Source organism: Schistocerca piceifrons, chromosome 6, assembly GCF_021461385.2.
Source record: "Schistocerca piceifrons isolate TAMUIC-IGC-003096 chromosome 6, iqSchPice1.1, whole genome shotgun sequence".
Lineage (NCBI taxonomy): Eukaryota > Metazoa > Arthropoda > Insecta > Orthoptera > Acrididae > Schistocerca > Schistocerca piceifrons.
Window position 1 is genome coordinate 229007321 of NC_060143.1, and position 27608 is coordinate 229034928.

General features: G+C 41.9%; 1 protein-coding gene across 2 annotated transcripts in view; it reads right to left on the bottom strand.

Annotated features, from left to right (window-relative positions):
• The window catches only part of LOC124802881, a 255647-nt gene that overhangs the window by 111288 nt on the left and 116751 nt on the right, over positions 1-27608 (bottom strand). For both annotated transcript variants that reach the window (XM_047263926.1, XM_047263927.1), the window contains exons 11-12: positions 6731-6836; positions 296-421 (exon numbers count right to left, since the gene is read on the bottom strand). In XM_047263926.1, coding sequence (XP_047119882.1) covers positions 296-421; positions 6731-6836 — 232 coding nt within the window. The remainder of the gene's footprint in view (positions 1-295; positions 422-6730; positions 6837-27608) is intronic.

The following is a 27608-nucleotide window of genomic DNA, read 5'->3' on the forward strand; positions in this document are numbered from 1 at the left end:
AATAAGGGTTATAGCACTTGATGCAGCTGGATGCTCAAGAGAATTTAATCAGTCTAAAAGTCTTTTTTCAATGTGTTTGTCTGTTGCTCAGCATTTCCTCTATGTGATGAGCAGAACTCTGTTCTATCTCATATTGTTACTATTCCATCCTGGATATTCCACTGTTTGATTTTTTTCCAAGGAAAACTGTATGGCTATTTACAGATTGTTACACCTCATTTATCATTTATTTGTGCATTAAATAATATATGATGATATTCTTACTAGTAAACATATTTAGAACAACTTAAATTACCTGACAGGGAAATGACATGGCTGAAGAACCAAGTTTTGAAATAAGCCGCTGAGAAGATCTCCATTGCAATATCACACAGTCTCAAGTAGCACATGCGGTGATACGAGTTTTTGTTCTTCATCAAATCTGAAAATAATTCACAGTTACAGCAAGATTAGATTTCAGCTACAAACAGTATCAGTTTCAGCAACCCTAACTTATCAATTTCCAACTTAGGAAAAATTGGAGATCAACCTAAAACACAGTACTCACAAACTTTTAAAAATAATTTATCACTGAAGTACGGAAAACAGGTACAAACAAGACATAAATTGTAAAAAGACATTAAAGCAACACCAGGAATAATTCACAGCTACATTCAAAAGTAACAGTACTGTTATAACTACTTATAACTGAGTCTTCTTGACATAAAACTGTTATACTTATCCAATTATTTCTCATTCTTCCTGACTAGTGAATATCTTCTTCGTACTGATTCCCTCTGCACTAATGTTATATTTTTCTGTTTGGTGTGACTACTGGACAAGTAGTAGTAGCTTTATTCATCCGCAGATCCCTTTTTACAAGGATATAGGACGTGTCACAATACTTACAAGTTTAGACCAATTTAAAATAAGCTAATTCCACACACATACATTTACAGACTTCTAGATAGAGACAATCATTAGATTTACTGCTGGTATGCAGTACTTTTTTTATAAATAACTTATTAAATAATGTAATGCCACACTGTTCACTCGTATCTCACTGTCAAGTCACTGCAAGCACTATACACACATTGTTTCATAACACAGGGTTTGAAGGCCCTAATCTTGTAGGTGAACCCAACTGTTCATATTTCAAACAATCAGTAAATCTATAACATCTCATAATATTTTTTACCCTGTAGTAGGGTGTATTCACACATACATTTTATTTTACATTTACGAATCACTAGAATAACCCCCCCCCCCCCCCCCCCCCCCGCCCCTCTCTCTCTCTCTCTCTCTCTCTCTCTTTTTTTCTTGCGCTTCATAAACAGGCCTCACTTTAACAGTTACCTTGCTGAAACACTCACAGAAGTATGTCACATAAAGCTTCATGTATTATTCTCTTTGATGTGCTTTTCCAAACAGTAAAAAATGCAACATCTATATCTTTATTTTGCAAGACACCTCCGGTGTGGGGCAGAGGATGCTTTGTATACCAGTGTCATTCCCACCATGTCCTGCTCCAGTCGTTAACCACGACTGAAAAGAACGATTACTGGTAAGTCACTGAGTGGGCTTTAATCACTCTTATTTTATACTCATCGTCTTTTCTTGAGATATAAATAGAAATAAGCAACGTATTGTTTAACACTTCTAGGAATATGTGCCTTTGGAATGTTAACACCTTGATGCACAGCTCTTCTCTTGCAGCACCTGTCACAAGAGCCGAATGAGCAGCTGTGTGATGCATTTACATTTACTAAATGAACCTACACCAAAACACAATGATCTTCTTTGTAACTTTAGTGTTTCCTCCATATAACATATCTGGGAAGGGTCCTAGACTCAAGAGCAATATTCAAGTATCAGTCCAATGCGGGTTTTGTACGCCACATCCTTCCTGTCGATTCTTCCAATGGATCTCAGTCTGACATCTGCGTTCCCTACCTATGATTAGGTTTATTTGGTCATTCCCCTTTAAATCACTCCATATGTGTGTTCTTGTTGTGGTCTTCAGTTTGAAGACTCGTTCGATGCAGCTCTCCATATTAGTTCATCCTGTGCAGGCCTTTTTATCTCTGCATAATTATTGCAAATGACATCCATTTCAATTTGCATACTGTACTTAAGTCTTGGTCTCCCTCTACAATTTTTAGTCCCCACCACTTCCCTCCATTACCAAATTGTTGAGCGATCATTAACATATACTGGAAACAGTAATGGTCCTGTAAAATTCCCTTGGGGGGTAGGAGGGGGGGCAGGTGGGAGGGGGGGGGGGGGGGGGGTGTACTCCCGAAGTTACTTTTAAATCTGAAGATTTCCCTCTGTTAAGAATGACATTTTCAGTTCTATCTTCCACAAACTTCTCAGTTCAACTACAAAAGTGTACGCTTGCATCTCATTTATTACACAACAGTGCAGAACTGTAGTGAATGCCTTCCTGAAGCAAAGGAATACTAAATCAACCCACAAGCCAACATCAACTGTGTTCTGGGTCTCATAGATGAACAGAGCAAGCTGAGTTTCACACGACTGTCATTTGTGGAATCAATGTTGATTTCTACAGGTGAGATTTGAAGTCTTCTCACAGATCATAATACATGAGTATAAAACATTTTCAGAAATTATACAATAGAACGATATCAGCATTATATGCCTATAGTTGTGGGCATCTGTTCAACAACTCTTATTGAAACTGGGAATGATCTGCACATTTTTCCAATCTTCAGAAACACTTTGCTTCTACTGTGACCTAGGGCAGAGTGCTGTTACAAGAGGAGTAAGTTCATCTCCATAGTCTATGAAGGATTTTAAATATTTCCATCAGTCCAGTCCGTTTCCTCTGATAAGTGATTTTAATTGACTTTTTTTTTATCTCATGGTCACTTACTTCAGTATCTGTCATTCTGACATCCATTTGGCAATTGCAAGGAAGAACATCAGTATGATCTTCATTAGTGAAACAATGGGTTCTACACTGGTATCTTGATTACTACTGTGAATCTCATGCTGTTGTCTGTGTCTTGAATAATATCCATTTATAAATCTCATGATGTTGTTGACATCTTACATAATGTCATTTGGGACTATCTTCTCAATACAAAGTTGTATTTTTAAGGCTTTTGTTTCAAGTACATAGAAAGTTCCTGTGGATCATGTATGTTTTTTTTCTTTTTTTTCCTTTCATCCTCCTCCATTTTTCCCTCAGCACCCTGTTTAATTGATCTTGCTCTATCTGTGGTACTCTATTTCTTGAAATTCCTAATAATGAAGAGATTTTTTTTATCCTCTAACAGATAGAGATTCAGGTGCCTTTTAAACGTGTGGGCAGGTACACATTAATCCAGCTAGTCCCATTTGTGCACTTCATATGCAGGTGCTCCGCTTGTGTCACAAGTATTTTTTTTCCTTTCATTTTGAACAAGCTTTTACTTAAAACTGAAACAAAACCATGCATTCTCGAAGCCACTTAACATACTGTAGATCTTTCAGATTAGCTGACTATCCCATCTTCCTGCTTAATTTCAACAATTATGAAACAGATATACTGCCACTCACTGCAAAGATGATACACTGAGTTGCAGACAGGCTCAACGGAAGATACTGTAACACATTGAACTACTTCAGAAAAGAAAGGAAAACACACATACGTTCACATAAGCAGGCACACCTCATACACACATGACCACTACCTCCAGCCACTCTAGCCAGATCGCAACTGTTGCATTGAATTAAAGCAGCAATCGGGAGTGGGGAAGGGATAGCTGGGTATGGATGTGGGTGAAGGAAGGGGGGGGGGGGAAGAGCACTGTCTGGCAGAGTGAACAGGGGCTAGGAGGTAGCAGGACGAGGCTGCCTGGTGCAGCATCAGTAGGCTGTGGTGGAGAGGGGAGGGGAGATGGGAAACAGAAAAGGAAAAGAGCACAGGGGGAAAAGACTGGTGGGCGACTCGCAGAGAGCAGTGCACAATGAGGGTGAGGGGACATGATTTGGGAGGACGTGAAATGACAGCTGGGATGAAAACTGTTGGGTGGAGGTTGTGGGGATATTAGGTTATCGTAGGTTGTGGCTGGGATAATTTCAGGAGTAGAGAACGTGTTGTAAGGATAACTTTCATCTGTGCACTTCATAAAAGATGGTAGTGGCAGGGAGGATAGAGATGGCCTGGGCTGTGAAACAGACACTGGAATCAAGCATGTTATGTTCAGCTTCGTGTAATGCCAGGGGGTGTTCCACTGGTATGGTTCAGATTCACTGATGATATCTTCATCGTCTGGACTCAGGGAAGGCAACCTATCCTTATTCATTCACAACCTCAACACCTTCTCTTCCATCTACTTCATCTGGTCCTCCTCAACCTGACGTCAACTCTCCTGGACATCAACCTCCTCCTCTCTGAAGGCACCATCCATACCTCTCTCCACATTCAACCCACTAAACACCAGGAGTACCTGCATTTGACAGCTACCAACAATTCCACATCAAAAAATCCTTCCAATACAGCCTGGCCACCCATGAATAGCATATCTACAGTGACAAGAACTCCTTTGCCCAGTATGCTGAAGGTCTCACAAACACCTTCACAGACAGGCACTACCTCCAGACCTACTCCACAAACCGATTTCCCATGCCAAATCCCCACACACTGCCAATCCTCTCTCCATCTCACCATCCGAAGAGCCAGCTACAAAGGAGCACCCCCTTTATCACCCAGTATCACACTGGACTGGAACAATTAAACAACATCCTTCCTCAGCGCTTTGATTATCTATCATGTGCCCTGAAATGAGGGGCATCCTACTCAAAATCCTTACCACCCCTTCTAAAGTAATGATCTGTCACCCACCCAATCTTTACAGCGTCTTAGGCCATCCCTATCCCACTCCCAACCCCGGACCTCACCACAGGGAAATCACCACATACCAGCTCTGCTGCAAATATTGCATAGCTTTTTATATTGGTGTGATTATCAACCAGCTGTCCACAAGGATGAATGGGCGCCACCAAACTGTGGGCAAGAGCTACATGGACCCCACTGTGACAACATGCAGCTGAACATAACATTCTTGATTTTAATGGTTGCTTCAGGACCCAAGCCAACTGGATCGTCCTCTCCACCACTAGCTTTTCTCAACAGTCAGGTGGGAGTTATCCTTACAACACATTCTCATTCCCAAAATTATTCTGGCCTCCTACCTCCACCCCTCTGTCCTACCATCTCCTCCCAATTCATGTCTTCTCACCCTCAATGTGCACCACTCCCTGCCAGGGCTCCCACCAATCTTTTACCCGCTGACCCTCTCTTTTCTGAAGTTTTGTCCTGTTGCCTTTAGTCCCAGCTCTCCCCGCCAGGTAGCACCCTTCTCTTCCCCTCACCTGAACCCTGTTCTCCCTCTCTCCTCCCCCCACTTCATTTTAATGATTTCTTCTACCAGATTCCACAGTTGTTTGAAATTATTCAGTAATACTTCATGTTAAAAATTAAGTCTTAGTAGTCATTTTCATAATTTTCAGGTTTCCATGCTCATAGCTTGTCATATGACATTTTCAACATCTCTGCTACATGGATTCCTTATACAGCTGTTCATTACTGTTCGTTTATGTTACAGCCACGCCATATCATATGCCACATCACAGCAATGAGTATAACAAGTATTTTTAATACTGTCGATAAGTCAATGATATTGATACAGGATGTCCCTGAACGAATAGTCAATATTCAAGAATATGACAGGAACAATCATTTGAAGAAGAAAACTTCTTTTGTACATGTGCCCTATCCTGAATGGTTTCTGAGATAGAAAACATTTAAGGAATACTGTTATTTATTTTCTGTATTATTCAATACACTGTCAGGTTTGCACATGTACAACAGTTAGTAAACATTAAAACAAGCATTTTACAAAGCATCAACTGAAAAATTGATACTTGTAACTCTTTCATCTGTAAGCATTACTATATGCATCACATTATAGCTGTTGTACAGTTCATGATAAATGTTTAAATATCCAACTGTCAACTTTAATGCATTTCTGCACTCTTTGGAAAACATGTCTTGCTTGTCTGAGTGCCTCTGCACATTACCAATTGAGGACATATCCACATAAAGTTTTTGCTTCAAATGAGCATTCCCGTCATATCCCTGAATACTGACTATTCCTCCTGGGAGGGTAGGTCAGCAAAATTTGTAACAGGTGGCCCTAGCCTAAAAATCATCAACATAATAGTGATTATTGTTGAGCAAATGATGTGTTAAATTGTAGCAATTATTTAGTATATAATACTGCTCATAAAATTTCTATAATTGCTGAAAACATAATGAAATAAACATAAAATACTTTTGCTTGCACCAGAAGCCCAAAACTGTTATCAGTCTGTGTGTTAAAAGTAACAAAATGGTCATCAGATCAGATTCACAGAGTGATTAAGTACTTATTAATACAATACAAAACAACAAAGTACATCAAGTGAGAATCTATTAAGCAATTTTAGTACAAAGACAACTTGTGTGAACAATTTTTTAAGGCTTTTTAATACTGGAGCACGTAATATCAGTATAATTTTGTGGGAAACCAATTAAAAAGAGGACACAGCTACAGATTACAATAGAGCTGACTAGCTAAGTTAGGCACATAAAATAGTTTATGGCAGAAAACCAATAATATGATTCTTAATGTTACTTATTTTCATTATTGCAACATCTTTTACTATAATATAGAAAGCACAAATATCATTATGTGCTTACTTTCAACAAGTCTGTTACGGATGTCATCTCTGTGTTCTGGTCTCTCATTAAATCTCAGAAGTTTCAAAATAGCTCTAGAGAGGGCACATCGACTTGGTAGTTGCCTCTGTGAACACATTTTACAATATATAACACACAATATTATTATCAAAGTGCACAAGGTACTTATCGTCACTGAAGAAACAACACCATATAAATGACTGTAGGTTTGGTGTGTAAATTCAAAAGTTCATGCAGACACTGCACATTTTTAACTCTGTACTTCTTCATGCTGGAAAGCAGTTTCTGATTCAAGGCTTCAGTTGATGGAAGCAGACAGTGTTTCACAATATTATCTTTTCACCATGAAAGGTATTGCTACTCACTTGAAAAAAGAGTATGAAAGTGGGTATTTGTTACAGAGAGTGATTGACAACATCAGCCACTGCACCAATCATCAATCCTCCATTGATCTTTCTCCATTTCTTTAGTTTTTTTTGTGTTGCAATCTCCCTAAAGATGACAGTATTGTCTTTTAACAGCCTCACAAAATAACCGACACTGCAGTTACATGGAATTTACATCTCTCTTTCCTTTCTTCTATTCAAGAATATCTCTTCTAAGCAGTAACATCAGCTGTGCTGGGTCAAGAACACCAAATGAACATAATTCCAGAAATCAGAAAAGTCAGTTATGTGGTATTGTTTCTTCAGATATATTAATCACCATAAAACATAAATATTGTATATCAATATAAAAAATTATGCTTTGTTTCATCCATTTATCAAAAACACTTTTCTTCAGTATACCATCACAATACTTTACAATGTCAAGTTTCTAATACTTGTCATCTTTATAATGTTACTTTATTGTGAAAATTACTATTAATGTTCACAGCCAAAGAAGGAAATGCACAAACTGTTACATTCTATTTGACACCAATGAAATTTCACAGTCAGAAAGTCTTCACATAAACTAAGGAGGGTCACAGCTTGGCCACATCATAAATGCTGAAGAAAAAGGATATTAACACATGATATTCATTGGACTGTTGCCTGTAAACACGTGCCACTTCAGTGCTCCTGGAAGACAGCTGTGACGGTGACATGGCACTGTTGTTGTTCCCACGTAGTGATTTGCGAAGATGGAAAAAAAAAATTTTCAAGATTCGAGCAGTAATTAAGTACTTCATAAAGAAATGTATGTAAGCAAAGGACATTCATGCGGATTTCCACTGCTCCTTCATATTCAACTGTTGCCAAGTGGACAAATGAATTTAAATTTGGTCAGGAGAGCTTAGATGATGATCCATGCAGTGGTCAGCCAAGATGTGTCACTACTCCAGAAATCATTGCAAAAATGCACAAAATGGTCATGGAGATTCACAAATTGCAAGTGCACGAAATTGCTCACGCTTGGCAGATGTCATCTGAAAGGGTATATCACATTTTAACTGAAGAATTGGAAACGAAAAAATTATCTGCAAGATGTGTGCCGCGACTCGTGACGCTGGATCAAAAACGCATGAAGATGGACATACCGGAACAATGTTTGGCCCGTTTTAGGAGAAACGAACAAGATTTTTTGCGCTGGTGTGTGAGCATAGATGAAACTTGGGTGCACTACTATTGTGTGTGTGTGTGTGTGTGTGTGTGTGTGTGTGTGTGTGTGTGTGGTTTGAGGTTTTCGGGCGCTAAACAGCATGGTCGTCAGCGCCCAAACGCATAGAAACAGGAACACATGCGGTGAAGGGACGAAGACGGACAGCGAACAAGGAGAACAGCTAAAAGACACAGACCTGACGCAGTTCCAAATCCTCACATATGGAGGCGAAACAAGAGGAGAAGAAACGCACTAAAAAAGGAAAGGAAACACAGGGAAAAGAGAACAGAAATCGAAGTGAAACAAGAAGGTAATCATGACTGGCGGATCTCTTACCTAAAACCTGAGTGAGCCAGTCACCCAGCAGCACATTAAAATCCTCTCCCTAAAATCTGAGGCAACAAATTGGACAGGACACAAAACCATAAGACCTTAACCACAGTCGTTGCATCGTCTTGCAAAATAGAGGGCAAATCCGGTGGCAAGGAAACCACCGCCCTCTGGTCAGAGAATAAAAGACAATCAAGTAAAATGTGGCGGACAGTAATCTGGACGCTACAAGCACTGAAGATTGGGGGGTCCTCCCGGCGGAGTAAAAAACCATGCATTAAGGGACTGTGCCCGATGCGGAGGCGAGTGAGGAGAACCTCATCCCGCCTGATGACTGGCAGGATGTACGCCATGGCCACGTGGTGGCCTTGACCAGACTCAGCTTATTTTCACCGACTGCCAGCCACTCCTCTTCCCATTGACGCATAACACGAAAATGCAAAAGGAAGGTAACAGCATGGAGGGGGACGGCACATTCAACAATGTGAGGGAGGGAACATGCATCTTTGGCAGCCACATCCACCAGTTCGTTTCCCCTAATACCCATGTGCCCCGGCACCCAGCAGAAAGAAACCTCCTTTCCCTGCCGTTGCAGGTGGAGTAGGGCATCATGGATGTTCTAGACAACCATATCCGCTGGGTACAAGTGTTGCATGGTCTGAAGGGCACTCAGGGAGTCAGAACAGATGAGAAACTTAAGACTGGGAACACATCTCATCTGCTCCAATGCCCGCAAGATCCCAAACAATTCGGCATCAAAGATGGTAAACGCCGCAGGAAGCCGTAACTTGACGACTCGATCAGGGAAAACAACATCACAACCAACAGAGTCCCCCTGTTTAGAGCCATCCATAAATACTGGTACATGGTCAGGATGCTGGTTTAAAATATCGTAAAATAAGGAGGTAAAAACAAACACAGGAGTGCAGCTCCTCCGGTACTCTGACAAGTCTAAAAGGACGCTGGGCCTCTGGAGCAACCAGGCAGGCAGGTAAAACCCTGGAGTTGGGGTGCCACACGCTCCACACCAAGGGACTCAAGCAAATGCTAGGCAAGAATCCCAAATGGTCTCGTTCCCTGGGACGACTGGAAAAAGAGATGTTCATAGGGGGTCGCGCAACGGTAGGGTATGCAGGGGAGGTAGGACAGGCAAGGAATTGACACACCCGTCGCACCATGAGAAGTTTCCACCGGATGGAGAGCGGCAGTTCCCCTGCCTCAGCACATAGGCTGGGGATGGGACTGATACGGAAGGCATGTGGCCAGCCTGATACCCTCATGGTGTACTGTGTCAAGAATCTTCAGATACAAAGGCCTCGCTGACCCATACACGGTGCATCCATAGTCAAGACGCGACCGGACGAAAGCCCTATAAAACTGCAGCAGACACGCCCGATCTGCTCCCCAGGACCAATGGCTCAGACACTTCAAAATATTCAGTGCCTTCAGGGCCCGCACCTTGAGGTCTTTAAGGTGCGGCAACTTGGAATCAAAAGTGAGGCCCAGGAACCTCACAGTGTTACTAAAAGGAAAAATGGTGTCCCTCAGACGCAATTCAGGGGAGGTAAAAAGACATCTAGAATGATTAAAATGAACACACACACATTTGTGTGCAGAAAAGGTAAAACCCATCTTCGCATTTATTGCTTTATCGTAAGCTGCAACTGCCAACTAGCAGTGACAAGACTGGAGGAAGAACAGAAAACAGCAAAATCGTCCACAAACAAGGAGCACTGGGCAGGACTCTGGACAGTGGACGTGATACTGTTAATGGAGACGGCAAAGAGGGTGACACTTAAAACGCTTCCCTGAGGAACACCATTCTCCTGCACATACAAATCAGATAGCACATTACCAACCCGATATCGAAAGAGGCGGTGGGAAAGAAAGGACCGAATGAAGATGGGGAGATGGCCACAAAAGCCCCACTGATGGAGTTGATTAAGGATAAGGCAGCACCAAGTAGTGTCATACGCCTTATTGATGTCAAAGAATACACCTAGACAATGCTGGTTACGTAGGAAGGCCTGCTGTATGGCCGCCTCAAGCAGGGTCAAGTTGTCTATAGTTGAACGACATCTCCGAAAGCCACACTGAGAGTGGCTAAGGAGCTGCCTGGTCTCGAGCAGCCAAACCAGGTGACGGTTGACCATGCGTACCAATGTCTTCCCCACACAGCTCATCAAAGCAATACTCCGATAACTACTGGGATGCGTTCGGTCCTTCTCCGGTTTGAGGAGGGGAATCAAAATTGCCTCCCTCCACGAATCAGGGCACGTGCCGGATAACCATATCATATTAAAACAATTCAGGAGAACTTCCTTGGATGGCAGCAACAAGTGCTGCAGCTTGCTGTACCGGATTTGATCATGACCGGGTGCAGTATCATGAGCCACAGACAGCGCCGAATCCAGTTCCCACATTGTGAAGGGGCAGTTGTAGGGTTCAGAATTTGGAGACCGGAAGTCCAAGTGACCCCTATCGATGGCAGTGCGGTAGCGGCAGAAATCTGGATCACAGTTAATAGTGGCGGTAGATTCCGCAAAATGCATGGCCAGTGTCTGGGCAATGTCTCTCGGCACCGTGAGGAGACGTCCCTGATGCAGCAATGCCGTGACAGGTAATTGGCTGCGTTCCCAGAAATCCTCCTGATGGCTTCCCATACTTTCGTAGAACTAGTGGATTGGGAGATGGAGTTCAAGAACGATTTCCATGACCGTCGTTTGCTCTCTTTAACCACTTGCTGCACCTTGGCCCTTGCCACCCAAAAGGCCGCAAGATTGTCAGCTGAGGGATGGCACTTGAAGCGGCGCAGAGCTGCACGGTGGGCTCGGATGGCTGAGCGGCACTCAGTGGTCCACCAAGGGACAGGATGCGTCTTGGGATGACCTGAGGACAGTGGGATTGACAATTCAGCAGCATGGGAGATCACGGCTGTAACATGGTCAAGCCATTCGTGGACGCTGGCACGGTGTTCCAAAACAGCCAGACGGCTGAAAAGTGTCCAGTCAGCTCTGCAGAGGTGCCACCTGGGCGGCACTGGTAATGCCACAGCCTCGTCCAGGAGGCGAATCCAAAGGGGGAAGTGATCACTAGAATGGAGGTCAGCAGCAACCTCCCACAGAGCAGAATCCGCGAGTGCTGGAGAGAAAAAGGAAAGGTCAATAGCTGACGACGACCCAGAAGCAGTACAGAAATAAGTGGGAGCACCAGAGTTGAGGATGCACAGTTCTTCAGACGTCATGAGGCTTTCCAGAACGCGACCCCTGGGGCAAGCAGTCGTAGAGCCCCATAAGACATTATGAGCATTGAAGTCCCCCAGAAGGAGAAATTGGTGGGGGAGTTGGCTAATAAGGTCTGTGAGAGCCTCAGAGTCTATTGCATCCTCAGGCAGTAAGTAAACGGAACAGATTGTGAGCCTCCGCCCCACAAGAAGGTCAACTGCAACTGCTTGCAAGTCCGTAACGAGAGGGAGCTCAGATGAGTGGTGCATGTCACAGACAAAAACCGCAACACCACCCTTTGCCCTTTCCCCCATCAGACCATCTTTTCGAAACACGGTATAGCCCCGTAAAGAAGGAACATCAGTGGCCAAAAATGTGTCCCTTGGAGACATAAGCACAAGGAGTTGTAATTCGGCCACATGCGTCCTGAACCCATTCAGGTTCCACTGTAATATGGGAGCAGTGATCAGGGTGCTGAACTTTCACCCTGCCTCTGTGCTTTGGAGGAGAGCCCGTACTGGCCGGAGATTTATTCCTGGGGCAAGAAGCTCGCCCCTGGTTGACATCAATGTCCATCAGCTCCGATGGCGACCCAAGGGAGATGTCAGACAGTATGATGGCCTCGTCATCGGACGACCTTGACTAGTCTCCTCAGGTGGCAAAACTTTCACCTTCGGCGTCATTGTCTTGGGGGGCTTAGAATGCAGAACCTTGTCAACAGTTGGAGCTTTACTCGCCTGGGCAGAAGGTGCCATAGCTGGCCGGGTTGGCCGAGTGGTTCTAGGTGCTACAGTCTGGAACCGCGCGACAGCTATGGTCGCAGGTTCGAATCCTGCCTCGGGCATGGATGTGGGTGCTGTCCTTGGGTTAGTTAGGTTTAAGTAGTTCTAAGTTCTAGGGGACTGATGACCTCAGAAGATAAGTCCCATAGTGCTCAGAGCCATTTGAACCATTTGAAGGCGCCATATGGGGAGGGGCAGGAAGTACCCCAATGTCAGCAACCATGGCCTTGTCCGACGTTGTGGTGAGAGCTGCAGGTTGCAAAACAACCACAGCAGCACAAGTGCACTCACAAATGCAGGTATTAGTGCTGACACGAGCAACCTCTGTTTGTGTAGCAACAGTGGCCAACTGTACCGGTTTCTGCAGAGCGGAAGCGAAAGATGTTGTAAACACAGGAGGCTGCATGGCCTTAAGGAGCTTCTTGGCCTCACCATAGGGGATGCACTTAGATGTTTTGATCTCCTGTATCTTCCATTCCTCGAGATAGATGGGGCAGACCCGCCTCCAGACAGGGTGACTCCCAGAGCAATTCACGCACTTCACAGGCGATGAACAATCAGCTCCTTCATGGGCAGGCTGACCACATTTACCACAAGTGGCTATCCCATTGCACCTCAACGTAGTATGCCCAAAGCGCTGACATTTAAAACAGCGCATTGGGTTGGGGAAATATGGCCGTACTGGCAAACGTAAAAAACCCGCTTTAACATGCTCTGGGAGCCTCGGGCAACTGAACATGAGAATAAACGAGTCAGATTTGACTAGGTCCCCATCAATTCATTTCATAATATGCTGCACGTCAACAATACCTTCATCAGCCCACTCAGATTTCAACTCGTCTTTGGGGATATCCATCAAGTCCCTACATGTCACAACACCCTTACTATAATTCAAAGTGGAGTGGAGCTCGGTCTCGGTAGCGTACTCTCCGAGACAGGTTGCTTTCCGAAGAGAAGCGACTTGACGGGAACTAGAAGTCTCAACTAACAGAGTCCCATTGCGCAGTCGCTTCACAGATTTCGGTGTTCCTGCAATTCCCTCAAGAACCTTGTGGATGTAAAAGGGAGAAACCCTCTCAAAGCTACCCTCCTTCCATTTGACAATCAAAAACACATTCTGGTTATCAGCATGTGCTCTGTTACGACAGTCTGATAAATCTCTAGTAACACCAGGCGCTGGAGGACTCGCAGCACGAAGTCGCTTTTTCGATGGGGTGTGTTTTCCTACCAGTGGCCCACCCAATCCAATGGTAGAGGGAAACGTAGAGGTCGAAGGGTCCATTGCGGTCCCACGAGCAGCTAGGGAACTAAAGGTCCGCTCAGACAGAGCCCCGCGTGCCTGAATAAGCCTTATACAACAGGGGTGCGGCAGGTGCCCCAGAGGTTGCCCTCTTGCGACTGTTCCACCTCAACAGCCATGCACCTTATAGGCGCGCAGCACACCGTAAGATTGAGGGTTTTTTATTGAGGTTGACCTTCCTCACAATCCAGGTGGTCAAGCCAAGATTACCATTCCCTGCAGCACACAACATTCCACCGTCGCGCCATACGGTGGTCGCTGAAGCATGTCCGGGGGTTTTGGTGACAGGAGACTGGCGGCACTGACCAGTCTCCAGCTCAGGACCCCGGGGTCGCCAAGCCCGTACTCAGCAAATGAATGCTGAGCCCCTGGGGGCTGCACTACTATTCCCCAGAGACAAAACAACAGCAATGGAAACATGCTGATCTCCATCATCACAGAAAGCAAAGACAATTCCTTCGGCAGGAAAGGTCATGGCATCAGTGTTCCGGGATGCGAAGAGGATTCTGTTTGTGGATTATCTCCCCACTGGGCAAACAATTATTGGAGAATACTATGCTATCTCTTGGACAAGTCGCAACAAAAGATATGTGAAAAAAGGTCAGGTTTAGCTAGGAAGAAGGTCATCTTTCATCAAGACAACGCATGCCCGCACACATGTGCCATCGCCATGGCGAAATTACACAAACTAAGGTATGAACTGTGGCCAAACCAGCCATATTCACCTGCCATGGATTCGTCAGACTTCCATCTCTTCCCAAAACTGCAAAATTTTCTTGGTGGATGAAGATTCAATTCAAACAAAGAATTCATAGCTGGAGTTGGCAACTATTTTGCAGGATTGGAAGAAATTCATTTTCAAGGTGGAATCAAGGCACTGAAACATCGTTGGACCAAGTGCATTAATCTACAAGGAGACTATATTGTAAAATAAAAAAAAGTTTCAGTGATGTAAGTACTTTTTTCTCTTCTGCTCCAAGCACTTTTCAAACCATCCTCGTGTTGTTGTTGTGGTCTTCAGTCCTGAGACTGGTTTGATGCAGCTCTCCATGCTACTCTATCCTGTGCAAGCTTTTTCATCTCCCAGTACCTACTGCAACCTACATCCTTCTGAATCTGCTTAGTGTATTCATCTCTTGGTCTCCCTCTACGATTTTTACCCTCCACGCTGCCCCCCCAATACTAAATTGGTGATCCCTTGATGCCTCAGAACATGTCCTACCAACCGATCCCTTCTTCTGGTCAAGTTGTGCCACAAACTTCTCTTCTCCCCAATCCTATTCAGTACTTCCTCATTAGTTATGTGATCTACCCATCTAATCTTCAGCATTCTTCTGTAGCACCACATTTCGAAAGCTTCTATTCTCTTCTTGTCCAAACTACTTATCGTCCACGTTTCACTTCCATACATGGCTACACTCCATACGAATACTTTCAGAAATAACTTCCTGACACTTAAATCAATACTGGATGTTAACAAATTTCTCTTCTTCAGAAACGCTTTCCTTGCCATTGCCAACCTACATTTTATATCCTCTCTACTTCGACCGTCATCAGTTATTTTGCTCCCCAAATAGCAAAACTCCTTTACTACTTTAAGTGCCTCATTTCCTAATCTAATTCCCTCAGCATCACCCGACTTAATTAGACTACATTCCATTATCCTTGTTTTGCTTTTGTTGATGTTCATCTTATATCCTCCTTTCAAGACACTGTCCATTCCATTCAACTGCTCTTCCAAGCCCTTTGCTGTCTCTGACAGAATTACAATGTCATCGGCGAACCTCAAAGTTTTTATTTCTTCTCCATGAATTTTAATACCTACTCCGAATTTTTCTTTTGTTTCCTTTACTGCTTGCTCAATATACAGATTGAACAACATCGGGGAGAGGCTACAACCCTGTCTTACTCCCTTCCCAACCACTGCTTCCCTTTCATGTCCCTCGACTCTTATAACTGCCATCTGGTTTCTGTACAAATTGTAAATAGCCTTTCGCTCCCTGTATTTTACCCCTGCCACCTTTAGAATTTGAAAGAGAGTATTCCAGTCAACATTGTCAAAAGCTTTCTCTAAGTCTACAAATGCTAGAAACGTAGGTTTGCCTTTCCTTAATCTTTCTTCTAAGATAAGTCGTAAGGTCAGTATTGCCTCACGTGTTCCAGTGTTTCTACGGAATCCAAACTGATCTTCCCCGAGGTTGGCTTCTACTACTTTTTCCATTCGTCTGTAAAGAATTCTTGTTAGTATTTTGCAGCTGTGACTTATTAAGCTGATAGTTCGGTAATTTTCACATCTGTCAACACCTGCTTTCTTTGGGATTGGAATTATTATATTCTTCTTGAAGTCTGAGGGTATTTCGCCTGTTTCATACATCTTGCTCACCATATGGTAGAGTTTTGTCAGGACTGGCTCTCCCAAGGCCGTCAGTAGTTCCAATGGAATGTTGTCTACTCCTGGGGCCTTGTTTCGACTTAGATCTTTCAGTGCTCTGTCAAACTCTTCACGCAGTATCATATCTCCCATTTCATCTTCATCTACATCCTCTTCCATTTCCATAATACTGTCCTCAAGTACATCGCCCTTGTATAGACCCTCTATATACTCCTTCCACCTTTCTACTTTCCCTTCTTTGCTTAGAACTGGGTTTCCATCTGAGCTCTTGATATTCATACAAGTCCTTCTCTTATCTCCAAAGGTCTCTTTAATTTTCCTGTAGGCGGTATCTATCTTACCCCTAGTGAGATAGGCCTCTACATCCTTACATTTGTCCTCTAGCCATCCCTGCTTAGCCATTTTGCACTTCCTGTCGATCTCATTTTTGAGACGTTTGTATTCCTTTTCGCCTGTTTCACTTACTGCATTTTTATATTTTCTCCTTTCATCAATTAAATTCAATATTCCTTCTGTTACCCAAGGATTTCTACTAGCCCTCGTCTTTTTACCTACTTGATCCTCTGCTGCCTTCACTACTTCATCCCTCAAAGCTACCCATTCTTCTTCTACTGTATTTCTTTCCCCCATTCCTGTCAATTGTTCCCTTATGCTCTCCCTGAATCTCTGTACAACCTCTGGTTCTTTTAGTTTATCCAGGTCCCATCTCCTTAAATTCCCACCTTTTTGCAGTTTCTTCAGTTTTAATCTACAGGTCATAACCAATAGATTGTGGTCAGAGTCCACATCTGCCCCTGGAAATGTCTTACAATTTAAAACCTGGTTCCTAAATCTCTGTCTTACCATTATATAATCTATCTGATACCTTTTAGTATCTCCAGGGTTCTTCCATGTATACAACCTTCTTTCATGATTCTTAAACCAAGTGTTAGTTATGATTATGTTGTGCTCTGTGCAAAATTCGACCAGGCGGCTTCCTCTTTCATTTCTGTCCCCCAATCCATATCCACCTACTATGTTTCCTTCTCTCCCTTTTCCTACACTCGAATTCCAGTCACCCATGACTATTAAATTTTCGTCTCCCTTCACAATCTGAATAATTTCTTTTATTTCATCATGCATTTCTTCAATTTCTTCGTCATCTGCAGAGCTAATTGGCATATAAACTTGTACTACTGTAGTAGGCGTGGGCTTCGTATCTATCTTGGTCACAATAATGCGTTCACTATGCTGTTTGTAGTAGCTTACCCACATTCCTATTTTCCTATTCATTATTAAACCTACTCCTGCATTACCCCTATTTGATTTTGTGTTTATAACCCTGTAGTCACCTGACCAGAAGTCTTGTTCCTCCTGCCACCGAACTTCACTAATTCCCACTATATCTAACTTTAACCTATCCATTTCCGTTTTTAAATTTTCTAACCTACCTGCCCGATTAAGGGATCTGACATTCTACGCTCCGATCCGTAGAACGCCAGTTTTCTTTCTCCTGATAACGACATCCTCTTGAGTAGTCCCCACCCGGAGATCCGAATGGGGGACTATTTTACCTCCGGAATATTTTACCCAAGAGGACGCCATCATCATGTAATCATACAGTAAAGCTGCATGCCCTCGGGAAAAATTACGGCTGTAGTTTCCCCTTGCTTTCAGCCGTTCGCAGTACCAGCGCAGCAAGGCCGTTTTGGTTATTGTTACAAGGCCAGATCAGTCAATCATCCAGACTGTTGCCCTTGCAACTACTGAAAAGGCTGCTGCCCCTCTTCAGGAACCACACGTTTGTCTGGCCTCTCAACAGATACCCCTCCGTTGTGGTTGCACCTACGGTACGGCTATCTGTATCGCTGAGGCACGGAAGCCTCCCCACCAACGGCAAGGTCCATGGTTCATGGGGGGGTACCATCCTCGTATGCACTGTTTATCATTCGCATTTTGTTTACATAAAGGCTACACCCCAGGCAAATTCCTTCATTGAAGACTGCGTTGCAATAAAATTTAAAAATTAGATTTTAAGATATTTCTTCCTTTCAGAGACAGTTTTCTTGCTACTTCACATTTTATATCCTCTTTGTTGCTGCTACAAACAGGTATTTTGCTCCCCAAATACCAAAGCTCATCTACTATTTCCAAAGTCTCATTTTTCAATCTAATTCCCTCATCAGGACCTGATTAAATTCAACAGCATGCCATTACTCTTGCTTTACTTTTGTCGATGTTCATCTTATAACCTCCTTTCAAGACATTATCCTTTCCGTCCAACTGCTCTTAACGTCACTGCCATCTCTGACAGAATTATAAAGTCACAAGGAAACCATAAATTTTTTAAGTTTTTACTTCTTCTCTCTGAACTTTAACGTCCTCTGTAGATTATTCTCTGTGATTTCCTTCACTACTTGCTCAATACCCAGATCAAACTACATAGGGATTACACTGCTCTGGCTCATTCCCTTCTCAACTACTGCCTGCCGTTTGTGTGCTTAGAGTTTTAAAACTGAAGTTTGGTTTCTGTACAAGTTGTAAGTAACCTTACAGTCTCTGTGTTTCTCCAGAATCTGAAATGGTCTTTTCTGAGGTCAGCTTCAGCCAGTCTTTCCATTTTCCCCATAAAAATTTGTGTTGTTACTTTGCAACCATGACTTATTAAAGTCCGTAGTTTGATAATATTCACACCAGTCAGCACTTGCCTTCTTTGGAATTAAGGCTAACAAATTCTTCTTCAAGTGGTATTTGTCAATCACACATGTTCTGCACACCAGATGGAATAGCATGTCTCACATACATTTTGGGTTTTGAGTTTGTCATTCACACTGCTCGTCCACAACTTAATTTATTATGTAAGTTAATGACATCTATTGTTTGCCTAAGAAATTATGAGGCAGGGAAGCAGTGCAGACAACAAATGAGAAACAAAAAAGGATATTCATTGTACCGACTTACAGAAGAAAAGCATCTGAATAGCTTGGTTGTTCTTTCCCTAAAAATAAAATGAGTGCTGTGTTCCCTACTGTACTGGCACCACTAGGCATCACTATGGAAACCAAATAGCTGGCACAACATTACTGCCTACCATCTCAGTGCCAGTATCCAGAAGGCACTCATCACCACAATTCTGTATATAAGCCAGCCTACGGCCAGTCTGACGCACTTGTAATTCCATTACAGTGTTCACATAGTGAATTTTCAAGCCACTTGGTATATTGATTTGATGGATTTCATTTAAGAGTCTTTAATCTTCAGACTCTGTTAGTAATGGACTAGACTTTTATTGGATTGCTTACTTAAAAGGAGCTTGCACTGCTCCTGGGAGCACTCCGTAACATATTTTTATTCTGTCGAATAAAGTGAGGTGAGTCTCCATTGGTTTTGCATGTAGATCGCCTTTACGAAACAAACTAACAATCAGCTTTGATATAAAACATGGTGTAAGAGAACAGTAACTCATAATAAATACTTAGTGTCAAGTGCGAATAAGGTAAAAATGGGCAACTCACCAAAATTTTACGTAAGCCAAACAGAGTGATCATCTGACTTCCCTTCCGGACACCAAAATGTAGGCAGGAATTAAACAACTTTTGGTTCTCTTATTAAAAATGCGAACATAAAGTAGAACACACAGATCAGCATCTTGCTATTTGTCATTATGTTCCTAAAAGACACCATATGGATACACTTTAGGAGCCTGAAATTTTTACTAATGTAAATAAATACCTAAAAAAGTTGTCAAATGAAGAAACTGATTTCCTTAACAAAGCTTTTTCGAAGTATTTTCTGATTCGTTAAAATGTCTCTTCTCTTTGCTTTTCACCTTTTTCCTTTTTAGGGGCTCCTCTTTCTGCCTGCTTGTACTTGTTTAACCACAGCTCGATTCAACAGTTGTTTCATACTGGCTGCTTACACTGGTGACCAATTGGTTTATCACAGATCATGGCAGTACCTGGACATCATTTAACCTGCTTTCAGTGTATTTCTAGCTTACTTATATTAGAAGTTATGTAGTTGTTGTGTACTCTCAGTATAGTATGTCGATATAAATTTTATATTGTGAATATCTTTAATCTTATTTTTGTTATGTAAGCAAGTTAATACTGTTACATAGTTAACTGTAGCTTTCAGTTCCAAAAATCAAAGATCATATATAGTTGAACTTTGTTATAACAACATCAGTTACTCAGCTACAACATCATGATTTCTGTGATGTGACCATATTCCTCATCCTTGCTTAATACAAAAAATGTATATGCATGTACCTAGAATATTACATAATTTTCAGCATCAGTTAGCAACAAGAATTTGCATGAATCAAAGTACTGCAGAAGGAATCTGTTGTAATACATCAACCTGGCATATTCTCTCTATGCCCTTCCATCAACACTAGATGTAGTGCAGACTCCTCACCTCATTGTTACCCTAACACATTTATTCTTCAGTAGTGGTGACAATCACAAAACTTGTTAAAATTACACATGTCAGTTTCCATAACAATTTGTTATGATGTACACACATTTTAGAAAAGCATGGTTAGTAAAAGAAATGTTTTAATGATGGAAGAAAAAGTGAAAGTGATTAATGAAATCAAGAATGGAGCTAAAAAGGTTGTGTGTGTTGTCAGTCTGGCCTCGTAAATTCCACAGTCCAAAGAATTTGGAAAAACAAGGCTACAATTGTTACTGTGTTGGAAGAAAATGGATCTAAAATTTAGTGGCTGCGAATAGCTGAACAGAGCGCTGTGGATGAAGTGCTGCTTAAATGGTTTAAGCAACAGAGAAGCATCAGTGTACCTTTTAGTGGACCTCTCCTTATGGTAAAAGCAGAAGAAAATGCCAAGAAATTAAAAGGTGAGGAATTTGTGTGCAGCAGTGGCTAGATTGACAGATTCAAGCAACATCATGGTATTACTTTTGGCACAGTGAGTGGTGAAGCCAACAATGTGAACACTGAAACAATCCATTAACAGCTCACTACCATATGGCCTACAATTCATGAAGGTTATGCAAACTGTGACATCTTTAATGCAGAAGAGACAGGCATTTTATTTAAATTGACACCTGACAAAACACTGAAATTCAAGGGCAGAAAATATGCCGGTGGCAAGTTATCTAGAGAGTGAATAACAGTTCTGGTTTGTACTAATGCAGATGGAACTGAGAAGAAAATATTCCTCATGATAGGTAAATCAAAAAATCCTAGGTGTTTTAAGCATGTAAAAAATCTGCCAGTGCACTACTATGCTAACAAAAAGTCCTGGATGACCTCCAAACTGTTTGAAGCTGAAATAAGGTGTTGGGATTGGGAGCTTAGAAATCATAAAAGGAGTTATTGATGACAACTGTCAATCACAGTCTGGAGAATATTAAGGTTGTTTCTCTTGTTGCAAATATGACACAAGCTTATTGCAACCCGTGGACCAAGGAGTAATTAGGAGTCTGAAATGTCATTATTGTTAGCTCATATTACTGAAAATGATACAATGCATTGAGAAAATGTAGGATTACTCTATGACACTGATGTATGCAATCAGATGCATCACCAAAGCTTGGGATTGGGTCACAGCCCAAACCATCAAGAACTGTTTCCATCATGCGGCAATCACAATTTAAGGAATTAATGCTGTTGTAACTGAAGACACATTGGACAACACTGATGATCTGCAACTATCTGCACTGCTGCCAAATATCAACTGTGATATTCTCAATCAGTATGACTGTGAAATGCATGTTACAAGAGACAATGACATTACAATCTAAGTGCAAACTGAAAATGATTGCAAATGAAGTGAAGAATCAGGGCCACAGTGACCAAGAAGTGAGCAAGGGAGATGAAGAAGAAAGAAATAAAGTGTCTATCCCCTACTGTGAGTGACATTTTAGAAGCCATTAGAATTGTGAACATGTTCTATGAAGCAAGGGAGGGAGCAATAAAACTGCAAGTGAAATAATGAACATAGAACATAATTTAGAATGTGTGCACTGGGAAAATAGACAGCTCAGTAAAATGACTGACTGTAAAGAAGTTTGGCAAGTACTCAATATACTGTTGCGTATACCGCATTCATGTAACCTTATGAGTGAATACTTATGTAAAATTAAACAAAGCTAAATAAATTTGTTCTTTTCCATTTGTCACCATAATAAACTGAAAATACAAATCTCAGTTGCAATGACACTCATTTATAACAATATAATTGTCCGCCTCAATAGCTGAGTGGTCAGCGTGACAGAATGCTGTGCAAACGGGCCCAGGTTCGATTCCCGGTTGAGTCGGAAATATTCTGCACTCAGGGACTGGGTGTTGTGTTGTCCTCATCATCATCTTCTCATCCCCATCCACGTGCAAGGCGCTGAAGTGGTGTCAACTCAAAAGACTTGCACCAAGAGACCGGTCTACCCGACAAGAGGCCCTAGCCAAACGACATTTCCATTTCCAACAACATAATTTTCAAGGTCCTTTAAATGTTGTTATAGCCAGGTTCCATTGTATATTTACTTTGTGAGTACCTCTTCTGGCCTGTTCAGTTGTAATCTGACAAGTTAGTATGTAACATATTCATGTGTGTAGTCATGTGTAAAAGTTCACTTTATTTTGTGACAGTTTCATAGATTTTTTTTACACCCATTTTCCTTTCATTTCAGTTTATGATGATCTTCTAATTTGTTAACACCAATTATGATACTATTTGAGTGTTCCTAGATTGAAATATACAATAAAAGAATTTCACAATAAGATGACTGCTGCATTCTTCTAAGACAGTACTACAGATGATGAGAGTCTAGTCTGTGTAAATCTCCAAGGTGTTGTGGGTGTTATGCAGACAGTGTTCTAAAACTAAATGACACAGAAGAAATCCTGAAACAGTAAATCTCCAGTGTGTTTCACAATGGATCAGATCTCGGTATTCTCAACAACAAAAAATGAGAGAAATTCTGCACCAAGATCTTCAAATGCATTTGCTGTAGTCTTCAGACCAAACAGCAGTTGATGCAGCTCTCCACGCTATTCTCCCTTGTGCAAGACTCTTTAATCTCTAAATAAATACTGCAATCCACAACTATTTGAACATACTTACTGTATTCATCCCTTGGTACCCTCTACTATTCCTACTCCCCCCACCCTCCCAACACACACTTCCCACCATTACCAAACTGACAATTCCTTCATCCCTTAGGTCATTTTGTTTTAGTACCTCATCACTAGTTATTCTATCTACCTATATAATCTTTAGAATTTTTCTGTAGCAAGGGGACTCCTGGCCTCAACCTATGCTAGTTCTTGTCCTCCACCCCGTTCCCCACTGCCACTCCATCACCTACCTATATAACCTTTAGAATTTTTCTGTAGCAAGGGGACTCCTGGCCTCAACCTATGCTAGCTCTTGTCCTCCACCCCGTTCCCCACTGCCACTCCATCACTATCCACACCTTCTATTTCAACAGTGGACCTATTAGTCTTCCTCCTTCTCTATGTCTCTCCTCTCCCATCTCCCCCACCCAGCACAGCCAACCAACTCTGCACCTAGCAGCCTGATCTTGTATCCACCATGCCCCTGCTCACTCTCTCAACAGCACATCATCTTCCCCCATCCCTACCCTTCTATCCCTCGCCCTCTCCACCCATGTGTCCTTGTCCCCACCATCCACCACAGATTGCTTTTCACATCAGATGTTTGTGAAGTCGAGCACGAGCGGCTATGGACAGTAGCCATGCATGTGTGTGTGCGTATGCGCATGTGCTTCTGAAGGAGGACTTTTTTCGTCCAAAAGCGAAAAGTTTATCAGTCTTTACATTGTCTGTGTATGACTCAACACCTCCTCTATGTGGTAAGTAGCAATCTATCCTTTTCATGTCGTTACAACAGAAAATTCAGGATGGAATGTAACAATATAATGAAAAGGATAGTTGCTACTTACCATACAGTGGAGATTAGTATTAATTTTTAATAGCTTCAGCTGCCGACAGGCATTGATATATATCAATGGGGGACAGGTGAAAATGTGTGCCCCGACCAGGACTCGAACTCAGGATCTCCTGCTTACATGGCAGACGCTATATCCATCTGAGCCACTGAGGGCACAGAGGATAGTGTGACTGCAGGGACTATCTTGCGCCTCTCGCGAGACCCACATTCTCACCTTGTATGTCCACACACTACATTCGTAGTGTCCCACCCCAACACACTCATTACTCATGGAAGACATTCTTACCAAGTCCCATAAGAGTTCGGGGAATATGTGTGCATCCGCACAGAATAAGTAGGTAATGGCCGGTACTGCCAGAACTATATACTTATATGGATATGGTGTCTGTTCTTTCGGACATGTCAAAATTAGACAACATACACATATGCACGCACAACTCACACATAAAATAAATATTGATGCGAAGCAAAATCATAAGACTAAGTGATTCTCATTCACTACAGTAATATTGTCAATTTATGGCAACAACCAACATAACAAATTCCCAAAAGCAGCAAGCAATGGAAGAGCTGCGGATACTGTAGTTAGTTCTCTCTCAGAGAATATCTGTGCTTACTCTAGAAAGAAGATCTGATACGTACTCTCATTTTAGATCAGTTCTGTTAATGTTACTAAAATTTCAGAGGTTCAAACTAAATTAAATGAAGAATATCTGTAGGTTCAACAAGGCAGGATCACAGTTCAAATTGCATTTATAAAATAATGCTTTCTACACTTCAGTCACACAACTGAAGCTAACAAAGTTTTTTTAGATCTCAACTAATTCTATATAACATGGACAAATCAGACTTCAATGCTCACTCAGTTTGGAAATATTAGCTTCTCAGCCTCTCTTCCAAAAGCCCCATTCCACAGTTACCAGAGTAAACAGTAGGGATCACAGGCTGTGTGCACTGGAGCAAGCTGCAACACTTATGCCACAACTGGTCCTAAGACCATCAGTAGCCCACCACTGTAATTACCCATGTTGCTAGTGCATTTTTGAGTGTATACAAGGATGTTAATGGGTGTCACTGCTTCCAGCGATTGTTCTGCAATTGTGTGATCATACAATAATTTGTGTTTTGGCCTATTTATGTGCAATACATTACATTTCTGTATGTCAAGGGTCAACTGCCAATCTGTCCAATTGTCGATCATCTGTTGGTCACCCTGCATTTAGCTGCAATTTTCTAGTATTGTGAGTTCTCTACACACAACATCATCTGTGATTGATGAATTAGGTGTAGAGTTACACATACCAATATGTTGAGGAGTTCTGAGAATATGTTTTTAATTTTTTTCAATGAAAAATATTGTACTGCCTTGTGATTGCAAGTTGTACCAACCACTGCAGACAATGAAAAATGTTAGGAATTTAGTCGTGTACTTCCCATTAAAAAGGGATGAAACAAAACTGAATAAATGCTTGTACACATGCGAATTCATTTTCAGTTGCTAATGTTTGAGTGTGTTCAACACATTTTGCTTTGGTTGATGAGAAGGATTTAAAAAGTGAACCGTTGAATCACCCCCCCCCCCCTCCCAAAACACAAGTTTAAGTCTGGTGCTGATGTGTTTGGATGTAAAATGTCTGAAGATCAGAAACCTTCAAATATCCCACTTCACGGTACACACACAGTGGAGACAATGAGCTCTGGCCTGTGTCCTCTATAGAAGCCAATGTCATAGGCAATGTTTCAAGTACTCATTATCAGGTACTCTTCTAAGTCAAGAGTGTGGTGTTTCAATAGCCCTCGTAGTTGTGAATGTACCAGTTCCTCTCAGCTGTTGTTGTATTCAGACAAAAATGATATGTGATGTCATAATTACAGGAAGAACCAGTGACGGCACAGTTTTCTCAGTTTGTGTGTGCACAGTGCAGTGGGAGATTTGAAAGTTACCCAATTTGCAAAATTTACTTTATACTCAAACGGTTCTTTTCTAAACATGGGCTCCTTATCAAAAGTTAATTTACTAAATGCCCTCTTCAGCTCCTAGAAACCTGTAACAAGAATTGTGAAACATTACTTATATAATTTGTTAAGATCGAGTATAGATTTAAGTGTCAGGAAGTCATTTCTGAAAGTATTTGTATGGAGTGTAGCCATGTATGGAAGTGAAACGTGGATGATAAATAGCTTAGACAAGAAGAGAATAGAAGCTTTCGAAATGTGGTGCTACAGAAGAATGCTGAAGATTAGATGGGTAGATCACATAACTAATGAGGAGGTATTGAATAGAATTGGGGAGAAGAGGAGCTTGTGGCATAACTTGACTAGAAGAAGGGATCGATTGGTAGGACACGTTCTGAGACATTGAGGGATCACCAATTTGGTATTGGAGGGCAGTGTGGAGGGTAAAAATCGTAGAGGGAGACCAAGAGATGAATACACTAAGCAGATTCAGAAGGATGTAGGCTGCAGTAGGTACTGGGAGATGAAGAAGCTTGCACAGGATAGAGTAGCATGGAGAGCTGCATCAAACCAGTCTCAGGACTGAAGACCACAACAACAACAACAACAACAACAACAAATTATATATTTCTTTTTAATTTTGTTATTTTTTGTTTATTTATTTTGCAAAGTTGTTCATGTGAAAAGCTATTCGCAGAAAATTGTACCGATTCCTTGGTGCTGTGGCAGTTTTGGTGCAGTCCTGCCATCAAGATGGGTGCACACCTTTACATAACAGTGTTGAAACAGCACACTCAAAAATCTTTTCTCTGGTACTTCCTTTAATGCCCTTATGAAGCTGCAAAAAGGGACTGATGCAACACCCTAATGTGCATATCCCCAGTACAATTTACACATGGCAGCCATGTTCCTGCCTGTCAGCCATCACCTGTACCCTTACGATAAAAAATAGAAGGCCTGAAAATAATGCGATAAATCCAGTAAAGTACTCACATGTCAATTTCTGCAAGCAAACAAACTGTTGTAGATGATACTGAAGTTGGATATCTCTCTTTTAAACATTAGTCTCTGTTTCTCCACTTCAAGGAGTATCTTCTGTTGGTTTTTTGTTGTTGTCCAACAGGATTTTCTCAACTGTTCTGACTTATTTTCCTGCTTCATATTTTTAATATTCAGTTTCAATCTAACATTATGGGAATATGTCCCATAAGTATCTACTGGCCCAGAGTTCTGGGTGACTTTTCTGAAATTTGCCCCTTTTCCCAAACCTCTCACATGTTTTTCCTTCACCCCTCTTCCTTCCCCTTCAACCCTTCTGCCAGAGAAAGGAGTGACTGGCTTGAAAAGCTTGCATATGTAAAACGTTTTTTATGAGTGTGTTGTCCATTTGCAATTTGC